At 61.0% G+C, this 20753-nt stretch overlaps 1 protein-coding gene across 17 annotated transcripts in view; it reads left to right on the top strand.

The window, feature by feature from the left end:
* The window catches only part of JAKMIP3 (Janus kinase and microtubule interacting protein 3), a 90995-nt gene that overhangs the window by 50298 nt on the left and 19944 nt on the right, over positions 1-20753 (top strand). For 5 of the 17 annotated variants that reach the window (XM_027528757.1, XM_027528756.1, XM_027528762.1 and 2 more), the window contains exons 4-19: positions 6442-6657; positions 7983-8102; positions 8616-8762; positions 9002-9133; positions 10228-10263; positions 11740-11799; positions 12561-12692; positions 13051-13179; positions 13984-14067; positions 15045-15107; positions 15382-15480; positions 16215-16313; positions 16434-16493; positions 18854-18919; positions 19863-19931; positions 20012-20089. In XM_027528757.1, coding sequence (XP_027384558.1) covers positions 6442-6657; positions 7983-8102; positions 8616-8762; positions 9002-9133; positions 10228-10263; positions 11740-11799; positions 12561-12692; positions 13051-13179; positions 13984-14067; positions 15045-15107; positions 15382-15480; positions 16215-16313; positions 16434-16493; positions 18854-18919; positions 19863-19931; positions 20012-20089 — 1590 coding nt within the window. The remainder of the gene's footprint in view (positions 1-6441; positions 6658-7982; positions 8103-8615; positions 8763-9001; positions 9134-10227; positions 10264-11739; positions 11800-12560; positions 12693-13050; positions 13180-13983; positions 14068-15044; positions 15108-15381; positions 15481-16214; positions 16314-16433; positions 16494-18853; positions 18920-19862; positions 19932-20011; positions 20090-20753) is intronic. The other 12 variants (XM_027528758.1, XM_027528764.1, XM_027528761.1 and 9 more) reach the window with 9 other exon arrangements.

Below are 20753 nucleotides of genomic sequence, written 5' to 3'. Positions count from 1 at the left end.
TTGTGCAATGTCAGCAAATTTGGAAAATTCAGCTGTGTCCACAGGACTGGAAAAGGTCAATCTTTCCAATCTCAAAGGAGGGTGATGCCAAAGAACGTTCAAACTGCCGCACAGCTGTGCTCATTTCACATGCTAGCAAGGTTATGCTCAAAATCCTCCAAGCGAGGCTTCAGCAGTACGTGACCGAGAACTTCCAGATGGACCAGCTGGGTTTCAAAAAAGCAGAGGAAGCAGAGATCAAATTGCCAACCTTCAATGAATCAAAAAGAAAGAAGGGGATTCCAGAAAAGCATCTGCTTCTGCTTCATTCACTATGCTAAAGCCTTTGACTGTGTGGATCACAAAGAACTGTGGAAAATTCTTCAAGAGATGGGAATACCAGACCACCTTACCTGCCTCCTAAGAAACCTGTATATGGGTCAAGAAGCAACAGTTAGAACCAGATAAGGAAAAACAGACTGGTTCAAAATTGGGAAAAGAATATGACAAAGCTATACATTGTTACCCTGTTTATTTAACTCACATGCAGAGTACATCATTCGAAATGCTGGGCTGGCTGAATCACAGCTGGAATCAAGATTGCCGGGAGAAACATCAACAACCTCAGATATGCAGACGACACCACCCTTATGGCAGAAAGTGAAGAAGAACTAAAGAGCCTCTTGATGAAAGTGAGAGAGGAGAGTGAAAAAGCTGGCTTAAAGCTCAACATTCAAAAAACTAAAATTATGTCCTCTGGTCCCATCACTTCATGATGAATAGATGGGGGAAAAGTGAAGTAACTGGTTTTATTTTCTTGGGCTCCAAAATCACTGTGGATGGTGACTGCAGCCATGAAGTTAAAAGGCGCTTGCTCTTTAGAAGAAGAGCTATGACCAACCTAGAAAGCATATTAAAAAGCAGAGACATCACTTTGCCAACAAAAAGTCTGTCTAGTCAAAGCTATGGTTTTTCCAGTAGTCATGTATGGATGTGAGAGTTGGACCATAAGGAAAGCTGAGTGCTGAATAACTGATGCTTTTGAACTGTGGTGTTGGAGAAGACTGTTGAGAGTCCCTTGGACTGCAAGGAGATCCAACCAGTCCATTCTAAAGGAGATCAATCCTGGGTGTTCATTGGAAGGACTGATGCTGAAGCTGAAGCTCCAGTACTTTGGCCACCTGGTGTGAAGAACTGACTCATTGGAAAAGATGCTGATGCTGGGAAAGATTGAAGGCAGGAGGAGAAGGGGACGACAGAGGATGAGATGGTTGGATGGCATCACCGACTCAGTGGACATGGGTTTGAGAAGCTCCGGGAGATGGTGGAGGACAGGGAGGCCTCGTGTGCTGCGGTTCACGGGGTCATGAAGAGTTGGAAGTGACAGCGACAGAAGAACAAGCAGTTTCATCCATCGGCCCGTGAAGAGACAACAAAAAGAGAAACAAACAAAATTTTACAAGAATTTTCCTTACGATGAGAACTCTTAGGGTCTACTCTGTTAACAGCTTCCTTATATATCAGTATAAATCAATGCTCTGTTTCTGTGCCATGTCAGCAAATAATGAAAAACACACGTGAAGTCTCAGCCGCAGGCCCAGCACACAGGAGGAGCTCGGAGAACAGGGGCCACAGCGAGCGCCAGTTCCCGCCTCCCGTGAGCCCCTCCTCTCAGCCGATGGAGACCCAGCACCTGCTCAGCCTTCGCGTTCAGGCTCCTGCTGGTGGGAGCGTCCTGGCCCTGGACCTGGCAGTGAATTCAGGTCGACACCCGGCCCCACCATGCGAACACATCTGGGGTGACTCTGGGGGGATGGGGCGGTCTCGGCTGGAGTGGGGGGGCTGGGGGGTTTTCAGAAGGGAGGTTGGAAAGGGGGGAGTGGGGGCAAAAGTGGCAGGTGGAGAACGTGGTCCAGAGGCCAGCCGGGGTCAGGCGTGGCCTGGAGGGGGAGCGGGCTGGGGGCTGTCCAGGGGCAGGGGCCAGTGGGGGTCAGGGGGCTTAGGGCCAGAGGAGGGGCGTGGGCCCAGAGCTGAGGACGATGGCCACACGGCGAGGTCCACTGACTCCTTGCTGGGGGTGACCGTGCTGACGGGGGTCTCAGGGCTCCCCCGTGGAGAGACCTGGCTGTGACCCACCTTGGACGATGTTTGATCATCACAGTTCCTTACAGCCATCAAGCCAAGCATTGTTTTTTCCCGGGCTATGGCACGGGCCCTCCCGGGGGGCGGTGACGATTTCCCTGGGCCTGGGAGGAGGGTCTGTGGCTCTGGGAGGTCAGGGGTCAACTCGTGCTCTGTGGAGCAGTGGCCTGTGGGACACGCAGTGCCCTCCTCCCCGTCCCTGGCACAGCAACGCAGTGCCCTCCTCCCCGTCCCTGGCGCTGCCGAGTGCTGGACTCACAACCCGGCGTGCGAGGGCACTTGCAGCCAGGAGCAGCTGTGCAGCAGCCAGTGCGCACACAGGGCTGCAGCCGAGTAAGGGGGAGCCCAGGAGCCCTGCTGGGGCCCAGCCCAAGGACTGAGCATGGTGGCCGGGGGCCGCCTGAATGGGAAGCCGAGGAGCGTGAAGGGAGATCCGGGCCTCCGTGTCCACGTGCGGTCAGCACCCTGAGCACAGGGGCTCTGCCCAGCATGATGCTGGTGTGTTTGCGTTTGGCCAACCTGGGGCTGAATTCCTGCATGTGGGAGCAGGGAGCCCGCCTGGACAGCTGTGCAGGCAGCTGGCCCGGCAGGGAGGGGTCCAGAGAGAGTGGACCTCAACACACAGCAGCCACTTTGCAAAGAACGTGACAACCCCAAGTGGCCAAAAGCAAGAGGATCTCGGGCAGCAGCGTGTCCTCTGTGGCTGGCGTTTCGGGCTGGGTCCCACCTGCCCGTCCGAGCCGCTCTGGCCCTCACCCTGGGGCTCTGGCCTGTTTGGGGTCTTCCGAGGTGCAGCTCACAGGGTCCAAAGGGGAGGCTGTGGTCATCTGTGGCCACGTCACAGAGCCAGCAGACAGTGGGCTGGCCCTGGTGAGGTTGAGGCTGAGCCCCCGCAGGGCCAGGCGTGGGCAGGAGCAGGGTGATTGGGCGGAGCCAGGCCAGCTGTGGACAATTAGGTCCCTGTTTTGACCCCAGGACGCTGGGTGCTGGCCAGAGGTGAGGGCACAGAGGTCTCAGACAGAAGCTGAGTGGAGGGTGGGAACAGGAAGCCGGCCGGTACATCCAGACAGAAACCAGGAGGCCAGCTGGGCTGCAAGCTGGCCCCTCCTGAGGAAGGGACTCCCTGGGGCTTCTCCCTGAGGGCTCACATCAGAGCATCTGGGGGACCTTAGGAGGTGACACCCCAAGTGAGGCCACGTCTGCTGTTCTCGCGGCCCCATGGCTCTGCTACCCGGCTCCCTGGACTTTACAGAAGGGGGTCTGGACCCTCAGGCGGCCCTGGACAGCTGCATGGTGTCCCTGGAGAGCTCGGTCTGGGGTGGGGGGTGGCTCCTATCAGAGTGGAAGCCAAGCAGCCGTCCACTCTGACTTCCTCGCCGAGCTCAGGCATGTGCCCTGCGTCCTGCCCACACCGGGCTGCTGACCTGCTCTGAGGACTGGGCTGCCTGCTGCAGGTGGGGAGGGGATGGACTCTCAGCCCAGGAGCAGCTTTGGGCACCTTCGAGCTGTGCCATTCTGGAATCAGGAGGGATGTCTATCGGGCACTCACTAAATTACCAGCTCAGACGGCTACTAACAATCCTATAAACCCAAGAAGGACGGGCAAAACCAGGCGCTGCCTCACACTCCACTGTTTGTTCACTCTCTGGGGAGCGGGCCTCCCGGGGCAGGCGTGAGCTCACCTGTCCAGAGCGGGGAGGGAGGGTCCCCGGGGGCGGCTGCCGTGCTGGGCTTGATGGTGACCCCCGATGGGCGTCATGGGGCATAGGAGCTGGAGGGGGCCTCAGCTCGGGGGGCGGTGGTTAGACCATGTCAGTGCGCCTCGTGCCACCCGGTGCTGGTAAGTGTGGGTCCCAGGCTCCCCTGCGGCTCTGCTTCTGTGCACCCGCTCTGAGCCTGCTCCGTGCTGGGGGTGGGGTGATGGTCTGAGAAGGGCGCCCTCTCCCCCAGGCAGGAGCAGTGCTCCTGCCTCAGCGTCCTCCTGCACCCCTTCTCTCGGGACCCATTGTCCCAGGGACCCCCGGGTTTTCATACCCATGCAACAGGGAGTGGGGCTGGGGGAGGCGAGCAGCCCCTGTGGAAGCGCGTGGCCTCCAGCAAGGACTCTGAATCTCTTGGTACCCGGGGATGCATGGGAGTGGTGAGATCCGATTCCCTGGCTGTGTTGTGGGGCTGGGGGTGGGGGCACGAGTGGACACGGGAGGCCAACTGGAAGCCACTGCTGCGGCCCCGGTGAGGGCAGGTGGCTGGGGCCAACTGACTCATGCCGATAGACTCCATATCAGCTTTGAAAGCCCTCGTCCTGGGCTCCGGGGAGGGCGGGGTCCACTGGGTGTGGACGTGGGTGTGGCTGGCGACACAGGCAGGGATGGGGCGTGACCCCCGCTCTCTGCAGCCCGGCCCTCCAGGACCCCACGGCCCCAACTGGGTGCAGCAGGTAGACCTGCAGGAAGGGGGCCATGCATGCAGGGTTGCAGCCCTCAGAGGCGGGGCTGCCCACTGAGCCTTCCCTGGCTGTCCCGTTACCTGAGTTTGAATTTGCGCCCCAAGCTGGAAGCAGTCCCCAGAGTGAGGTGGGGGCCTCACGTGGCAAAGGGCGTCCCCCTCAGCTGGCCGACCCCACCATGCACCCACCCGCGCCTCCTCCACAGACAGTCCTCTGAGTCCAAACAGCAGGACCAGGAGATGCGGGAGCGTGCCCCAGGTTGAGACCCTCGGCATTCAGGCGCTAAGAGGTGCTGAGCATGAGGCCCCTGCGGACACTGATCTCAGAGGCGTTTTCATCCTCAGAGATCCAGCCCCGCCCTCGGGGGAAGCCGGCGCACATCCCACTGTGAGCGGATCACAGAGCTCCACGTCTGACTTGACCATGCTACGTGGCGCGTGTGATGACTTCTCCTGGAAGTCAGCTTTCCGGTCTAAACCGTCTGCTGAACTCACTGATTTGAGAGGGACTGTGTGTGGAGACCCTTGCTTTCATGCTTCCTGATGAAGGAACAGAGATGTTTCCAAGGTGTCTGTGCAAGGGGCTAAATGTGAGACCAGCCGCGTATTAACGGGGCTGTGTTTTCACCAGCCTGTTGGTTTCTGCTAACTGACCGGGCTTCCTCGCTCCACTTTGCCCTGTGCTCCGGGCAATGGGGTTTTAGCGGCTGAGGGCTGCTTCTCCTCTGCTCGGCGCATCGCTTGCCCGTGAATTCTGTGATCTGGGCTAATTAGATATGGCGACTCTTTGTTCCAAGCTGACTTCAGCAGATGGCTGATTTATTAACTTATTCAAACCCAGCACAGCAAGCAAAGTAGCAGTACAGCCTGCCCTGCTCTGCTGTGTGGAATGTGTCTTAAATCGAGTCCTCTTGTGAATCTGGTGCTGTTTGGACATCCCCAGCACCAGGGCCTGTTTCTCTGAAGAACAGGTGGCGTGGGGGCCGTTCTGCCTGCTCCTCCTCCAGGGTACCAGCCTGACCTTTGCTCAGGGACACCCCTGTGGCCTCTGGGAGGGGCCTGGAGGCAGCGGCAGCTGTGTCTGGAAGGGCCAGACACTGTCAGGAGCTTGAGCACGTTAGGGAGAGTGGACAGGGCTGTGCTGTCCCCCACTACCATTCCGGTCCCCTGCCAGTCTGGATCCTGCTGGTTCACGGACCACCCCCCAACCTGAGGCTTAGCTTAGAGGAAGCTGAATTTAAAATGTAGCTCTGCCTGCAGTCGGGCAGAACCCTGCCTTCCGTCCACACCTCGGAGCCAGGAGAGGCCAGTGCAGGAGGCCGTGTGTATTGGCCCCAGGCACCATCCAGCCTTCCCGGGCCGGATGTCTGCAGAGTGGAGAGGCAGAGGCCACGAGGGCTTTGGGGCTCACAGCTCCTTTTCCTCCACGTCCGCAGTTGCCTGTTTTAACACGAACTTCGCTCATCCTGTTGACGGGGTTTGGGGAACCCGAGGCGGCTCTGCTCTGCCCAACGCTCAGCAGAAGGCGGGAGGTAGAGGTAGCCCCTGTGGACCCCGCTGGCTGGTGAGCCCCTGCAGGCCAGCTGGGAGAGGGGAGTCCTGCCAAGAGCCCGGGAGACTGGGCAGGCTGTGCGGTGTCCGAGCAGGCGGCCTCAGCCGGCCCCGCCTGGTCAGAGCCGCGGAGTCGTGAGCGGCCTGGGCGGGGGCGTGCGGCTCTCAGTCCAGGCTTTGCTTCAGGTCTCAGAGCCCGAGAGGCTGGCAGGGCTGCTCAGCAGGGGTCCCTCCTGATGCTTGTGCTCAAGTCATTCTGCCTGTCTCTACAGTAACTGCATCTTACCTGCCTGCGTGTGTGATTGTGTTCTGTTCTCCTTGTAGATGGAGGAGATAAAATTTAAAGACAGAGCAGTCTTCGTGCTGGAGAGAGAGTTAGGGGTTCAAGCCGGGCATGCCCAGAGACTCCAGCTCCAAAAAGAGGCTCTAGACGAGCAGCTGTCCCAGGTCAAAGAGACCGACCGGCACCCGGGCAGCCCCAGGCGGGAGCTTCCTCACGCAAGCGGTGCAGGAGACGCCTCAGACCACTCGGGAAGCCCTGTAAGCACCTCCCACACTCGCCCGGCCGACCCAGAGCCCAGACTGCCCCGCACGCGGCTCGTGGTCCCGTGGGCAGCTCCCTGGGGAGTCCCGAGCCCAAGCCTTGGGGACTCTGCCCATGTCTGCAGCCCACAGGCCAGGGGGACCCTCGGCTTCTCCGAGGCTGAAAGGGCCCAGAGACTTCTCTCTCTTCCCTCCTTGCTGCTGCAGCGTAGCACTGGCCTTGCGCTCCCCTGGCCCCTCCCATGGGCCTCGAGCTTCAGGCTTCCAGCTGTGCCCGCCTCCACCACCAGCCCCAGGTTGCTAAGGGGCCCTCCTTTGCTGCTGGGGGAGGTGGCCTGGCAGCTCCATCACCGCATGCAGGCTCTGCCCTCCGCTGGCCCTGACCATCCTGCCGTGGTTTCTGTGCTCGTGACCAGCTGCCCGGCACCTGCCTTCCTTGTGACCACGCCACTGTCCGCGCCTCGGGCTGCGTGACCATGCGGGGCTGTGACCCCACCCATCTCCTCTCACCGCTCCTTATTCAGAGCCCTCTGCGGGGTCCCAGGAGTCTGGAAAGGGTCTACATTCCACGGACCCTCCACACAGTCCTTCCGGGTCGGCCCCCCGCCTCTCCTGCACCTGCTGAATGAGGGACTGTCCCCCGGTCCTTCCCGGACTCGCGTCTGTTTGCTTTGAGGACAGAGCTGCGTTTGAGCTGAGCCAGCCCTAGGGCAGTGATTGTTCAAGAATGGAGCATGACATTTTACAATCTCGTTATATAAATGGCTTAACTGGGTTAAAACCAGCTCTGGCACCCGACAGATCCCATTAACTCCAGAGATTCTGAAACCAGATCAAAATGTTTCATTGATTTTTTTTTAGTAAGTTCCAGTGGCTCCCGAAGTGATTTTTTAGAAACTCAATTTGAGGGACCACTCTTCCTGGGAATCCCACTTTCGAAAGTCTTAAGCTGAACATCATTTCCTGGGTTCACATTATAATTCAAGGAAAGTGAGGCCCCCGCTACAGTGCAGGGCAGCCCTCCCCGACCTTGAAAGCTGCAGCCGGCAGCGGCCTTGTGAAGCATGGTGCTGGCTTCTTGGGTTTTCTCAGCGTCTTGCCCACCGGCGGCACATGTGTCCGCACGCCCTCGCCCCGTCTGCACTCTGAACAGTTCTGCTCCTGCACTCTGTCCCCAGCGTGCAGCCCGCAGTGCCCCCAGCCATTAGAATCATGGGCCATCGTGACACAGAAGTGCCTTGGTTTCCGTGGTGTGTTGGGACTTGCCATGGTTTTTGTGTCTGTGTCTACGAACAGTTATTTGCAGTTGATTTTTGTTTTAGGAACAGCAGTTGGATGAAAAGGATGCTCGGCGTTTCCAACTTAAGATTGCGGAGCTGAGCGCGATCATCCGGAAACTCGAGGACCGCAATGCCCTGCTGTCAGAGGAACGGAACGAGCTGGTGGGTGGCCTCGGGCCTCTAAATTCTGTGGCCTATGCCTACCGTGGAGGGGGAGCTGGGGCATCCACTTCCAAAGATTGCCATGAAAAAGAAGAGTGATGGTGACAGGGCATTTCCAATAAAACTTTATTAACAACATCAGGTAGGGGACCAGATACAGGCTGAGGTGCTGGTTGGCTGATTCCGGCCCTGGGTCACTGGGGCACGTGTCTCTGTTCTGGGTGTCGTCTGAGACGTGTGACGACCTCGCCTGCTAGTGGCGTCAGTCCTTATGGCCACAGAGGTTCGCCAGTGACCTGGCTGCTGGGACATGAGCTCTCCCAGGTGGCGGAAGGCTCACGGACTGGGCTGTTTCCCTGTAGCTCTTTCGAGCAGAACAGAGTGCAGTGCCAGACCACTGAGCTCCATGGAACACAAGGCTTGTTCTGCTTGCTTTAACACCTCTGTTTGGAGGCTGCTGGTTCTCTGTGATGCTTTTAAACATCGTAATATATAATTAATCTTGTCTTTCAGTTAAAGCGTGTAAGGGAAGCTGAAAGTCAGTACAAGCCATTGCTGGACAAAAACAAACGCCTTACTCGGAAGAACGAAGATCTGTCCCACAGTTTACGTCGGATGGAAAACAAGTTAAAATTTGTCACCCAGGAGAACATAGAGATGGTAAGGAGCCCACTTTTGTGTAACTAGCCTCTTCTACGCGAGGTCTGATAGCAAGATCAAGGCTTTGGTCTCACGGGCGTCTGTGGGGCTGGGAGCTCGCCGGCAGGGAGGCCCGTGACCAGTGGGGTGACCAGTGACAGGGCTTCTGAGGTACAGGCAGGCAGGGTGAGGAGACCCCAGCTGCCCTTCAGCGGTCGGGCACCTCACTCCACATGTTGTGTGGTCTGTCTGGTTTTCAGAGGCAGAGAGCAGGGATCATACGGAGACCCAGCTCCCTGAACGACCTGGATCAGAGTCAGGACGAGCGGGACGTGGACTTCCTGAAGTTGCAGATCGTCGAGCAGCAGCACCTCATAGACGAGCTCTCCAAGGTGACCGCTGGGCGCCACCCACCCGCTGGCCCCGCTCTCAGACCCACCCCTCTCTGATGCCCACAGTGCACCCGGCACCCACAACATGGGCCAAGTCTCTCCCCAGCGGTTGGCTCCTGCCCCTCCAAATCCCTCCCCTTCCTCACCTTCAGGATTGGGGCTCTCAGAGCAGCAACACTGCCTGTGTCCACCCCAGGCCTCTCACAGCGTTGGAGGCAGGATCCAGAGTCAGGGTGGGATAGGGCCGGGCTCCCGCCAGGGGTGCTGGGGAGGACAGGAAGCTTCCGATGGCCGCCAACCACGTTCCTTTGATCTCAGCCATCTTCCCAGCCCCCTCCCCTTCTCTGGGCACCGCCCATCCCCACCCAGGATGGTCTCCTCTCAAGATCCATAACCTAGCCAGATTGCACAGACCCCATTTCCAAAGGCCACAGCCCCAGGTCTGGCGATGGGGTGTGGGCATGTCTTTCTGGGGACCCAGCCTCCATCTACGTCCCCCTCTCCCTGCAACCCCCACCCCCAGCACAGCTTTTCCAATAGTCCTTCCTCAGACCCCCATCCAGTTACCCTCATTAGGGCACCTCCTAGTCTGTGGGACCCAGACGGACTCCAAGGTCAGATCAGGTCAGAACCAGCTGCTCGGGTCGTTCTGTGCCCTTGCTGGTGGCGGGGGTGGTGGGGTGGGGGCTGAAGAGAGGACAGCAGCGGAGCTCTCTGCCACTTCCCGCCCAGTGGTCAGGATGGGCTCTGGCCACCCAGCCTTCCGGCAGGGCCTGAGGTCAGTGCTCTCGTCCCTTCAGTGGCCAGTGACCGTCCATCCCCTCAATAATAGGAATACACGAGGGGAAGAGGAAAAGGAAAGCACCCTGGCTCCAAATGCACTCCCACCCCTGCCTCTGAAGGCTCTCCCCCTGCGGCGTCAGCCTAGGGAGGAAGGACCAAGCCCAGGGAAGCCCGCCCTCTCAGGGAAGGGTCTGAGGAGAGCCACGGGAATCTTCATAGGGAAGGGGAGAGACTGGGGGCCGGCGGGACCCTGGGGCTTGCGCGGGCAAGGTCTGTGACCCTAAGTCTCCAAGGTCCCTCCTGTCTTCCAGACCCTGGAGACCGCTGGCTACGTGAAGAGCGTGTTAGTAAGTGCCCTCAGCATCTCACCTACATCCCTCCCACTGCCCTCACCAGCCGCTCCTACAGCCCCTCAACTTCCCTCAGCGTCCCGGCCTACAGCCCCTCCCACTCCCCCACCGTCCCCTCCTGCGGCCCCTCCCACTCCCTCACAGTCCCCGCCCACAGCCCCTCCCACTCCCCCACCGTCCCCTTCTACGGCCCCTCACAGTCCCTCACAGTCCCCGCCCACAGCCCCTCCCACTCCCTCACAGTCCCCGCCCACAGCCCCTCCCACTCCCCCACCGTCCCCTCCTACAGTCCCTCACAGTCCCCGCCCACAGCCCCTCCCACTCCCCACCATCCCCACCTACAGCCCCTCCCACTCCCCAGCGTCCCCTCCTACAGCCCCTCCCACTCCCCACCATCCCCACCTACAGCCCCTCCCACTCCCCAGCGTCCCCTCATACAGCCCCTCCCACTCCCTCACCGGCCCCGCCTACAGCCCCTCCCACTCCCTCAGCGTCCCCGCCTATGGCCCCTCCCACTCCCCCACCATCCCCGCCCACGGCCCCTCCCACTCCCTCAGCGTCCCCTCCTACAGCCCTCGCACTCCTCCCACTATCCCCACCTACAGCTCCTCCCATCTCCTCAGCATCCCCTCCTACAGCCCCTCCCACCCCCTCAGTGTCCCCGCCTACAGCCCCTCCCACCCCCTCAGCGTCCCCTCTACAGCCCCTCCCACTACCCCAGCGTCCCCGCCTACAGCCCCTCCCACCCCCCAGCGTCCCCGCCTACAGCCCCTCCCATCCCCTCACCGTCCCCGCCTACAACTCTCCCACTTCCTGGGTCCCCTGTGCCTATGGTTTCTCCTGGTGCAGCTGGAAGCAGCCGCACACTCGGGCGGGGGTGGTTCCGTGGTCCCAGTGCTGCCTGCCCAGAAACTTCGCCGTGGTAACCGAGAGCCCACCCGTTAGGGTTGCACAGATGCCAGGGAAACGGGCAGTGTCCCAGGTGGTATTTATGGTTCAGAACTGGGTCCCCCTCCTACCCCAGGGCACTCAGCCCCCACGGCCTGGCTGGCTCCTACATGGTCCCACATACGCAGCCTAGCGCTCTGAAGAGAAAAGGCCTGGCTCCACCGTGTGGACGTCACCTCTGGGCGAGTGGAGAAGGCTGGGCCCTCCGTCCTTCTCAAATTTCCATTTCAGTGTGTGCCCCTCAACCCCCTGCCCCACAGGGTTCCTTCCACCCCAGATGGGGAGGAAGCCCCAGACAGTGAGCTCAGAGAGACCCAGGCCTCGGTTCCTGTTCCTGCCCAGGCTGGGAAGATGCACCATCCAAACTCTCAGAGCAAACTGCCCTGAACTGGTGAACACGGCGGACCACCGGCTGGTCCTGAGACCACCCTGTCTGCTCAGATGATGACCCGGAAATACTAACCTGTGCATTTAAACCTGGCAGAGCCCATCAACAACTCAAAAAATCTCAACTGGTTTTTGCAGGAACGTGATAAGCTTTTAAGATATCGGAAACAAAGAAAGAAAATGGCGAAACTCCCCAAGGTAAACGACTACATGAAATGTGTATTTTTAAAAAGTCGTTTAACAGGAAAGAACCTCTTCCTTCAGAGGTGAAGAGAAAATGGTTTCCTTACTTCTAAAAATTGTTATTATGAAGTAACCAAAACATGACCCAGAGCGAGTACTCTATACTTTAAATTAAAAAAACCCAACCTGGTTTCCTTTAAATTTCCAAGAGGAGACGTGGGTTCATGACAGTAATAACGAGTAGGAGGAATTAGCCAGGGGCCTGGCCCTCCCACCGCTGGCGCCTGCATCAGGATGCAGGCGGCCTCCCTGTGTCCTTTCCCTGCAGACCCGCACTCCTTGGGAACTTGATAGACCTGGGGTGTTTCTTTGAGGCACAGTCCTTTTTGGTAAACCTGTGATTTTTATTAAATGAGATTTGGGAACATTCCCAGAATATTCCCAAAGGATCTAACTTGCTTTTTACAAAATACGTTTTTGGTTTGGTTTTGGAACAACCAACAGTGATCCTCATACAGGCCGGTAGATACTCCTAGGCACAAATACAGGTTTGTCTGGCCCCTAGAAAGGCCGTTAGGAGGACCGTGTCCCACTCTGCACTCTACCAGCCCAGGTAAGATAGTGGAGGCCTTGGTCGAGGTTGGTGGCCTGAGCAGCACCAGGGGACAGTCCAGGATAGACACCCGAGTGCTGGGCAGCAGAGGAGGCCCCTACAGAGCTGGCAGCTCGGCCAGCCAGTGGTCTGGGTTTGGATTAACATGGTCCCTTTTGCTCAGAAGCCGGTTGTCGTGGAGACCTTCTTTGGATATGATGAAGAGGCTTCTCTGGAGTCCGACGGTTCTTCCATCTCTTACCAAACAGACAGGACAGACCAGACCCCGTGCACCCCAGACGACGACCTGGAGGAGGTAACCTCACAGGGCTTCAGGACAGGCCCGCCTGGCTGCTCCTGTCCCACCTTCACACACACGCCCCTGTCTGCTTCACATCACTGTACTGGGTCCCCTCTGCAGAGTGGTACAGAGCGCTCCCACCCTCTCAAGGGGGCAGCCTGAACCACCCAGCAGCGGGTGGGCACCAGCACCCAGGGTGCAGGGTCAGGACCACGGCAGGTGGGCCCCAGCTGAGTCCCTGGCCCCAGCTGCTGGCCCAAGAGGCTTATCTGAGCAGCCAGCTCGGCCATTCACCCCAGGGGTCAGGGCCCGTCTCCCACGTGGTTCCCAGGCAGAGGCGTGGCTGACGTGGTGTCTCCGTGCGCCTCTCCAGGGCATGGCCAAGGAGGAGACAGAGCTGCGGTTCCGCCAGCTGACCATGGAGTACCAGGCCCTGCAGCGGGCCTACGCGTTGCTGCAGGAGCAGGTCGGAGGGACGCTGGACGCAGAGCGAGAAGTTAAGGTCTAACTGACTTCCACTCCACGACGTTCCGGCTTCTGCCGGGCTCCCCGCTTGCCCCCCGGCCTCGGCAGGGACACATGCGCCTTCCGGGCCGGGCCCTCCCCTCCTGCGATCACGGTCAGGCCCCAGGGATGCCGCTCTGGCCGTCACTTGGCAGCGGGTGGGCCCAGGCCAAGGCGGGCTGCCCTGCCCTCCCGAGTTGAGGCATCTCACCGCTCTCGTCCATTTGCCCTGAAAGCCATTCCCAGGGAGCCAGGGCACCCATCGAGATGAAGTGCCCTGCGGCCCGGCCCCTGTGACAGCAGGTGAACTCCAGGGAGGGCGAAGCCCGTAGAAGACGGGCTGGGCAGAAGACATTCATGCAACAGGGAGCCCAGGGCTTCTAAAGGAGGACGGGCTCTGGGGAAGAAAGGGAAAGCGAAGTCCGGAAAAGGAGGTGAACCCAGGGCGGCCAGAGGCTCCAGAAGGGAAGGAGGTGCCTGGGGGCTGTGCCGGGCAGGTGGCTCAGCCACCCGGCTGTATGTGTCCCGGTCTTTGTCGTCCCCGGGACTAAGCCAACCCCCTCCGGCCAGCACCCAGCTGCTCAAGCCTCCTCCATCATCCTGTAAGTGAGGATTTCCCCAAATAATCTCCCAAATGAACCCACAGATCATCCCCTATAATCTAAGCAAAGTCGCTAAGCCTCCAAGTTCTCCCTTTATTCCAGAGCACGCCTTGTTGGCAGGCAGTGTCCTGAAAGTCAGGTCTGAGGGGGCCGCCCAGCTCTTAGGGAAAGTTTGATGTATGTCTCCTCCCATCCTACAGACCCGTGAGCAGCTGCAGGCGGATGCACAGCGGGCGCAGGCGCGCATCGAGGACCTGCAGAAGGCCCTGGCCGAGCAGGGGCAGGTGAGCCCGCGGGCCTGGGCCCCGGGGCCCCCGGGCTGCCATGCTCCCGTGAGGGCGGTGGCCTTCGGGTGTGTACTTGGTGAGAATCTTCGTCTGCACGCTGAAGACGGGCTCCCCAGCTCCCTCTGCTGTGTTTATATCACACCTCAGTAAAAGACTTAAAAGCGGAAGCAACGTGTATTTGGAAGAATTCCACAGTAAGCCCAGGACGAGGCACGAATTCCCCTGACCAAGCCTCTCTGGGCTTGACCGGAGCTCCCATCCGCCTCCTCACTCAGGGCCGGGAGCCCAGGTCCCAGGGCTTTGTTACCACTCCCCTCAGTCCCTGGGACTGCCAGCACCTGTGGGCTCCTCAGATCCCAGGGAAGGGCCTCCGTCCATGTTCTCTGAGCAGCCCCCAGCCTGTGGATGGTCCAGACACAGGACGATGCCGGAGGATGTCTATGGGGGCTGGGAGGGTGCAGGTGAGAGATGGCCCGGCTCACAGCCAAGTGCAGTGCAGACCCACAGAGGCCCTGGGGTGTCGACTGCCCGGTGCATGGCTGGACGGACAGCCAGGGCAAGAACCTGAGTGACTGCCCCACCTCACTGCCACAGCCTCGCCGGAGTGCCCGAGGCCTCAAATCCAGTGCAGAGACCCCCGCGATCACCCAGGCACCACACCTGTTCTCTCCACACCAGCTCAACCCCCTGGCTCCCGCTGGCTACGTGTTTGGGTCCCCTGGACCTGTGACGTCCATGCGGGTGCCTGGCCTTGGCTCAGACAAACCTGGGTGCCGTCCACCTCTATCGGAGACCCTCCAAGAAAATGGGCGAACCTGGGTTTTCATCAGCCACTGGACAGGCGCTCCACTCTCAGTTACTTCGGAAGCTGGGTGTAGTCCTTTCGTCACAATCTCTGTCCTGCTGAACCGTGATGTAAATCAGAGCTGCATCCTTCAGTGCATTTATTTCTCGACTTCAATTTCCTTTTCAAGGATATGAAGTGGATTGAAGAGAAGCAAGCGCTGTTTCGGAGAAATCAGGAGCTTGTGGAAAAGGTACAGCCGCCCCACCCCGTCTGTTTGAGAGGCCCGCTGCTTTCCTGGAAAGACAGGAATCCCCACCTGCCCACCTGCCCACCTGCTGCCCAGGGCTGGGGACCCACCTGGGCAGCACCTCTGCCACAAGGCCCTGTGTGGACTCACCCTGGAGGGACAGCTCCGGACGGGGGGCCTGGGCCAGTCAGCTGTCCCTGCAATGCCAGCAGCTGTCAGGGGAGCCAGGGCTGGCCTCCGGTGGCCTCCAGGATGCCTCCTGTTTTTTGTTTTATAGATTAAACAAATGGAGACAGAAGAGGCTCGGTTAAAACATGAAGTCCAGGATGCGAAGGACCAAAACGAGCTGCTGGAGTTCCGGATCCTGGAGCTGGAGGTGTGGGGCTTTGGGGGGCAGCGGATGGGGTGGGGGACAGGGGTGGGGGGCAGGGGCAGGGGTGGGGGGCAGGGGATGGGGTGGGGGGCAGGGGTGAGGAGACAGGATGGGGTGTGGGGCAGGGGTGGGGGGCAGGGGTGAGGAGACGGGATGGGGTGTGGGGCAGGGGTGTGGGGCAGGGGATGGGGTGGGGGGCAGGGGCAGGGGTGGGGCAGGGGATGGAGTTGGAGGCAGGGGCAGGGGTGGGGGGGGCAGGGGCAGGGGTGGGGAGGTGGGGGCAGAGCTGGGGGCAGGGGTGGGGGGCAGGGGCAGCAGTGGTCGTGGCAGGGAGCTGTCCCGAGCCGGTGCCACCCAGGCTGTGAGTCCTGCCGTGTCACTTGGAGGAAAACAAAAAGCAGAGCAGGAGTGTCCACACACAGCTCCGGGCCCTCCCTTTGTCCCCGTCCCTCCGGGCATCAGATGACAGGGCTCCCAGGCGGGAGCCAGTCCCCAGGGGCCATCTGGGCTCGGAGGTCCCCACTTGCTCCCGTCAGCGTCCACTCAGGCTCCCCTGGGCAGGTCCGAAGGGGGTGACCACTGCTGCGGCAGCCAGGGTCTCATTTTCACAAAGACCACGTTAACTGTGTTCAGTGGACTTTATATTCTCACGGTGTCCCCGGGGCGGGGGGGGCCCGCACTGCCCTCCCAGGAGGGCGGGGACCCCCGTGTGCCCAGCCTTCTGCTGTCTGTCTTAGGAGAGGGAGAGGAAGTCACCCGCCATCACCTTCCACCACACGCCCTTCGTGGACGGGAAGAGCCCCCTGCAGGCGTACTGCGAGGCGGAAGGCGTGACGGTAACGCCCGGCCCCGCCCCCTGGCCCCGCCCCCCTCCCTGGCCCCGCCCTCCCGCCTGCCCCGCCCCGCCCCGCCCCGCCGCGGCGCCGGGCCCAGCACGGTTGTCTCTCTGCTTCTAGGACATCCTGGTCTCGGAGCTGATGAAGAAGCTGGACCTGCTGGGGGACAACGCCGTAAGTGTAGGTCGCTCTCCTGACTTGTGCATGCCTCCCCGTGCGCCGCCCTGCACGGCCCAGGGCCCCTGTGAGTCCCGCGGTGCCCGGCCCCTGCCCCGTGAGCTCCCGCCTCCAGAGCTGCTGACCAGCCCTCTGGCGTTTAGGAGAAACTCCGTTCTTTCTCACAGTGCGCCCGATTCCTCCAGCAGAGACGCTTCTGGCCCCGTGTTCTCAGTTTCTGAATCCCTCTCGGTCCTGAAGTTGTTCCACATCCTTGGTGGGGCTGGGGCCTGGGGGCCCTTAAGGTGCCTTCAGTTCAGTTTAGTCCGTCAGCGCTCAGTCGTGTCCGACTTAGACTGCTCCAACTCAGAGCTTCCCACCTAGTTTTGGCAGAGGGGCAGAGCCTATGAATACTCTCCGAATCTCACTTAGGGCAGAGTCCCAATCTCTACAGCAAGTTCCTCAAAAGAATGTGAATTGCTGAATGAGTGACTGCACCCCTCCATCCACCCTCCACCCATCGTCCCTGCATCCATGCTGGCCACCCTTCCATCTGTTCTCTGTTCACCCCCATGGCCCCTCCTGTACTTGTTAAGCCCCCGCCCGATGGTGAGGGGGGACCTTCTGTGCTGGCAGAGGCCCCAGTGCACACCCCAGAATGTCCCCTCACAAGGTCCCCTCACAAGTACACGGTCTCCTTGTGAAGCACCCTGGGCTCCACATCCTGCTCGCTGTGCTCAAGAGAGATCAAAGCACAGGACAGGTGCACCTCACGTGAGAGATGGAGGGAAAACGCGTGCAAGCACACACACACGCACAAACACTCACGCATGTGTACCAAAACCCAGGTGCTTGTGCACACCCTCAGGGCCAGTGCTCCCAGCAGCTCCGAGTGTTCAGGGCCCTGCTGATAGGGACCCCTCCTCCCTGCCCCCGCCCCGCCCTTTAGGTGGGAAGCGGGAAGGGGGAAGGGAGGGCTGGCTTCCACAGGGAGGCCCTCCTGGCCTACCTGCCGCGCCCCCGACCCTAGGTCGGAGCCCTCGCTCCACCTCGGCTGTGGGCAGCGGAGGCAGCGGGCCACAGTAGGATGGCCGTCCTCGCCGTGTGCTCCGGGCTCAGCCCGAGTACCAGCCCCGCCAAGGGCTCCGGGGAGCCTTTCAGTTCACAGCTGGAGAGACTGAGGCCCCAGAGGGCACCACCCAGGGGCACAGAGCTGCCGTGTTGGCCAGCGAGGACGAGCTCAGGCCTGCGCAGTCCCCCAGCCCTGCAGCTGCCCTCCCGGGAGCACCAAGGTTGCGTACCCTGGAGCCACCATGCGGCCTCAGAGACGGGGGCAGAGGACGCACTGCCAGTTTCATATGCCAGCGACCCTGGTGGCTCCTAAAGGAGCCAGGGATCACTCAACTCAGCGATCCTGGCAGGCTCCTCACCCCTTGTCTCTGCTCTCCGCGACCCCCCGGCGGCCCCCAGCTGGGCCCCGCAGTGGGGACAACCCGGCTCACCCCCTCCAGCCCCTGGTGCTCATGCAGGTGGGACCTCCTCTGAGGAGGCCCGCCAGCCCAAGGCCAGGGTCACCCTCCCAGAAGGACCACCCCGGTGGGCCCACTGGGGTGAGGCATGAATAAAACATGCAGGGAGAAGGCGAAGCAGCAGGGATGTTGATCTTTGCTTCACATTTGTAAGCGGTGCTTTAATAATTCAGGCCGCACGTGAGGAGAGCTGGCTTTGAGTAAGAATCCGGACAGAGTGCGGAAGCCTGGCTGCTCTTTCCGCCACCCACTGTCCCATCCTGCTCCCTGGCCACTTAGGCATGGTCGCCTGCAGTGAGAGGGCCAGAGGGGCAAGCCAGAGGCTAGGTGGGAGTCAGCAAGGCCGAGAGCGAAGGGGGTCCGAGCCTCCCGGAAGGGCCTGTGAGTGACAGTGACATTTAGCTGTGACCCCATCTTCCCCATGCCCACCGAACACTGGGTCACCCACCCCCACCCAGCGCCCGTCACCCACCCCACCACCCACCCAGCGCCGGTCACTCACCGCCCCCGCACTGAGCACCCAGCACCCACCCACCCGGCACCCATCACCCAGCCACCCAGCCACCCACCCAGCGCCCGTCACCCACCCCACCACCCACCAGCGCCGGTCACTCAGCCCCCCACTGAGCACCCAGCATCCACCCACCCAGCACCTATCACCCAGCCACCCAACCACCCACCCAGCGCCCGTCACCCACCCCACCACCCACCCAGCGCTGGTCACTCACCCCTGAACTGAGCACCCATCACCCACCCCACCCACCGCCCATCACCCACCCCCACCCAGCCCTGTCACCCACCCCACCCCAGAAGGCACTCCCCCTGACCATATGAGAATTCCGCTCTTGAATGCAGAATCTGACCAATGAGGAGCAAGTGGTCGTCATACAAGCCAGGACAGTCCTGACCTTGGCCGAGAAGGTAACAGCGGACGCGCTTGGGGGAGGGCTGGGTCCTTTCTGGCTCAGTTCAGAGGAGATGCTCTCCCTGGAAGGGGGGGGCCCCCAGGGGGTGGGATGGAAGCTGGCGGGGGGCAGGGTCCACTAAGCCTGGCTGCTCAGGAGGCCTGGCACACACATGGGTCAGACAGCACCCACCAGGCATGTCTCCCCAAGGCTAGCTCTGCCCCGATTTCCCCAGAGGCCAGAGTCAGGGTGGGTCTGTTAGAGAAATTCAGAGAGTGAGCCCACGCTGGTCACACTGGGCGCAGGCCCTTCCCAGGCAGGCCCGAGTCCACGTGGCCCCTGAGGCACCACGCAGGCCATGGAACACCTTCCCCGTTTCTGCCCAAACCCCGCACGGCCGGGCGTTCCAGTGGCCGCGCTGCTGTTGCCTGGTCTGCCTCTGTTTGCCCTGCTGGGACCCTCCTCTGGGGGCCGCCCACCCGGGCTCCCCACCCTCTGGCTTCCCTGCTCCCGGGACCACCCGCCTGCCCCTAGTCCCCCCTGCCCCGCCCCATGTGTGGCCAGAACCCACTGGTAGGCCTGCAGCGAGCACCCCTGTCCTACAGGCCTCCAGCAGGGCGTGGAGGGCTGTGCCCATAAGTAGGAGTTCAGAGGCCAGCTCCTGGGAGCACAGCCCTCCTGACACCGCTCCTCTCCCGGGGGGGTGTGAGGCAGGCTCCCTGGACGCCAGGCGGGGCTGAGAGGTGGGGCCCAGACCTGGCCTGCACGCTGGGCACACGGAGCCCACGACACCCGCCCAGCTCTGACTCCCGCAGGGGCTGAGCCCTCCCTCCCCAAGGAAGAGCGGGAAGGACGGGGCATGCCCCCAGGCCGTGTCCCCGGGGCTGGGGAGGTGGGCTCTGCTGACCGAATGGTGACCCGGGGGCTCACGGCTGTCGGGACCTTCTGTCTGTGCCCAGTGGCTCCAGCAGATCGAGGAGACGGAATCGGCCCTGCAGCGGAAGATGGTGGACCTAGAGAGCGAGAAGGTGAGTGCACACCCGGCCGGCAGCCCCGCGCCGCCACGCCCCCGACACGAGGCCCACACGCGGGTCCCCTTGTATTCCAGGAGCTGTTCAGTAAGCAGAAGGGCTACCTGGACGAGGAGCTCGACTACCGGAAGCAGTGCTTGGACCAGGCTCACAAGGTGAGAGCCGCCCGGCCGCGCGGGGTTTGGGCGGAAACGGGGAAGGTGTCCCATGGCCAGCATGCTTCTCAGGGGCCACGTGGACCCAGGCCTGCCTGGGTAGAGCCTGTGCCCCGTAGGACTGGCTCACTCTCTGACCCAGCGAGTTCCGAGGACGCCTTACTGCCCCTTTGGCCACCCTTGGCCCCAGGAGTGCAGGCAAATGAGCAGAGGTCAAGTGGGTATTTGAATTGAGCTGAGAAAATAGGATTTATTGAAACGATGCCTTTAGGAATGAAAGGAGCATAGCTGAGTGTCTGTCCATCATCTCTCCCTGTCCACCAGCATCACGAGCTGCTCACCCACCTGCTCTGCAGGAGACCTGTCCCAGACAGACCTGAAGGGAGGCCCTGTGTGGGGTCGACCCCGAGAGCCCACTTCTCTCCATTACTGTCAGTGAGCCCTCACTGAAGTGAGCTGGAGGACGTGGGAAGAAACTTCATTTGCACCTCAGGCAGCCTTTCTGTTTCAAGGTGGCCCCTGAATCAATGTCACACTTAGCTCCTCAGACTGGGCTCAGCAGAGGTGCTTCCTGCAGGAGCGGGGCCCACGCTTCCTCTGCAACAGTAAGCCACACCTGTAGGTCAGTGTCACAGGCAGGACGGTCCTTCCAGGTGGCGTGGGC

This window comes from Bos indicus x Bos taurus, chromosome 26 (assembly GCF_003369695.1).
Source record: "Bos indicus x Bos taurus breed Angus x Brahman F1 hybrid chromosome 26, Bos_hybrid_MaternalHap_v2.0, whole genome shotgun sequence".
NCBI classification, from domain to species: Eukaryota; Metazoa; Chordata; class Mammalia; order Artiodactyla; family Bovidae; genus Bos; species Bos indicus x Bos taurus.
This window is presented reverse-complemented; position numbering and strand designations above follow the sequence as displayed.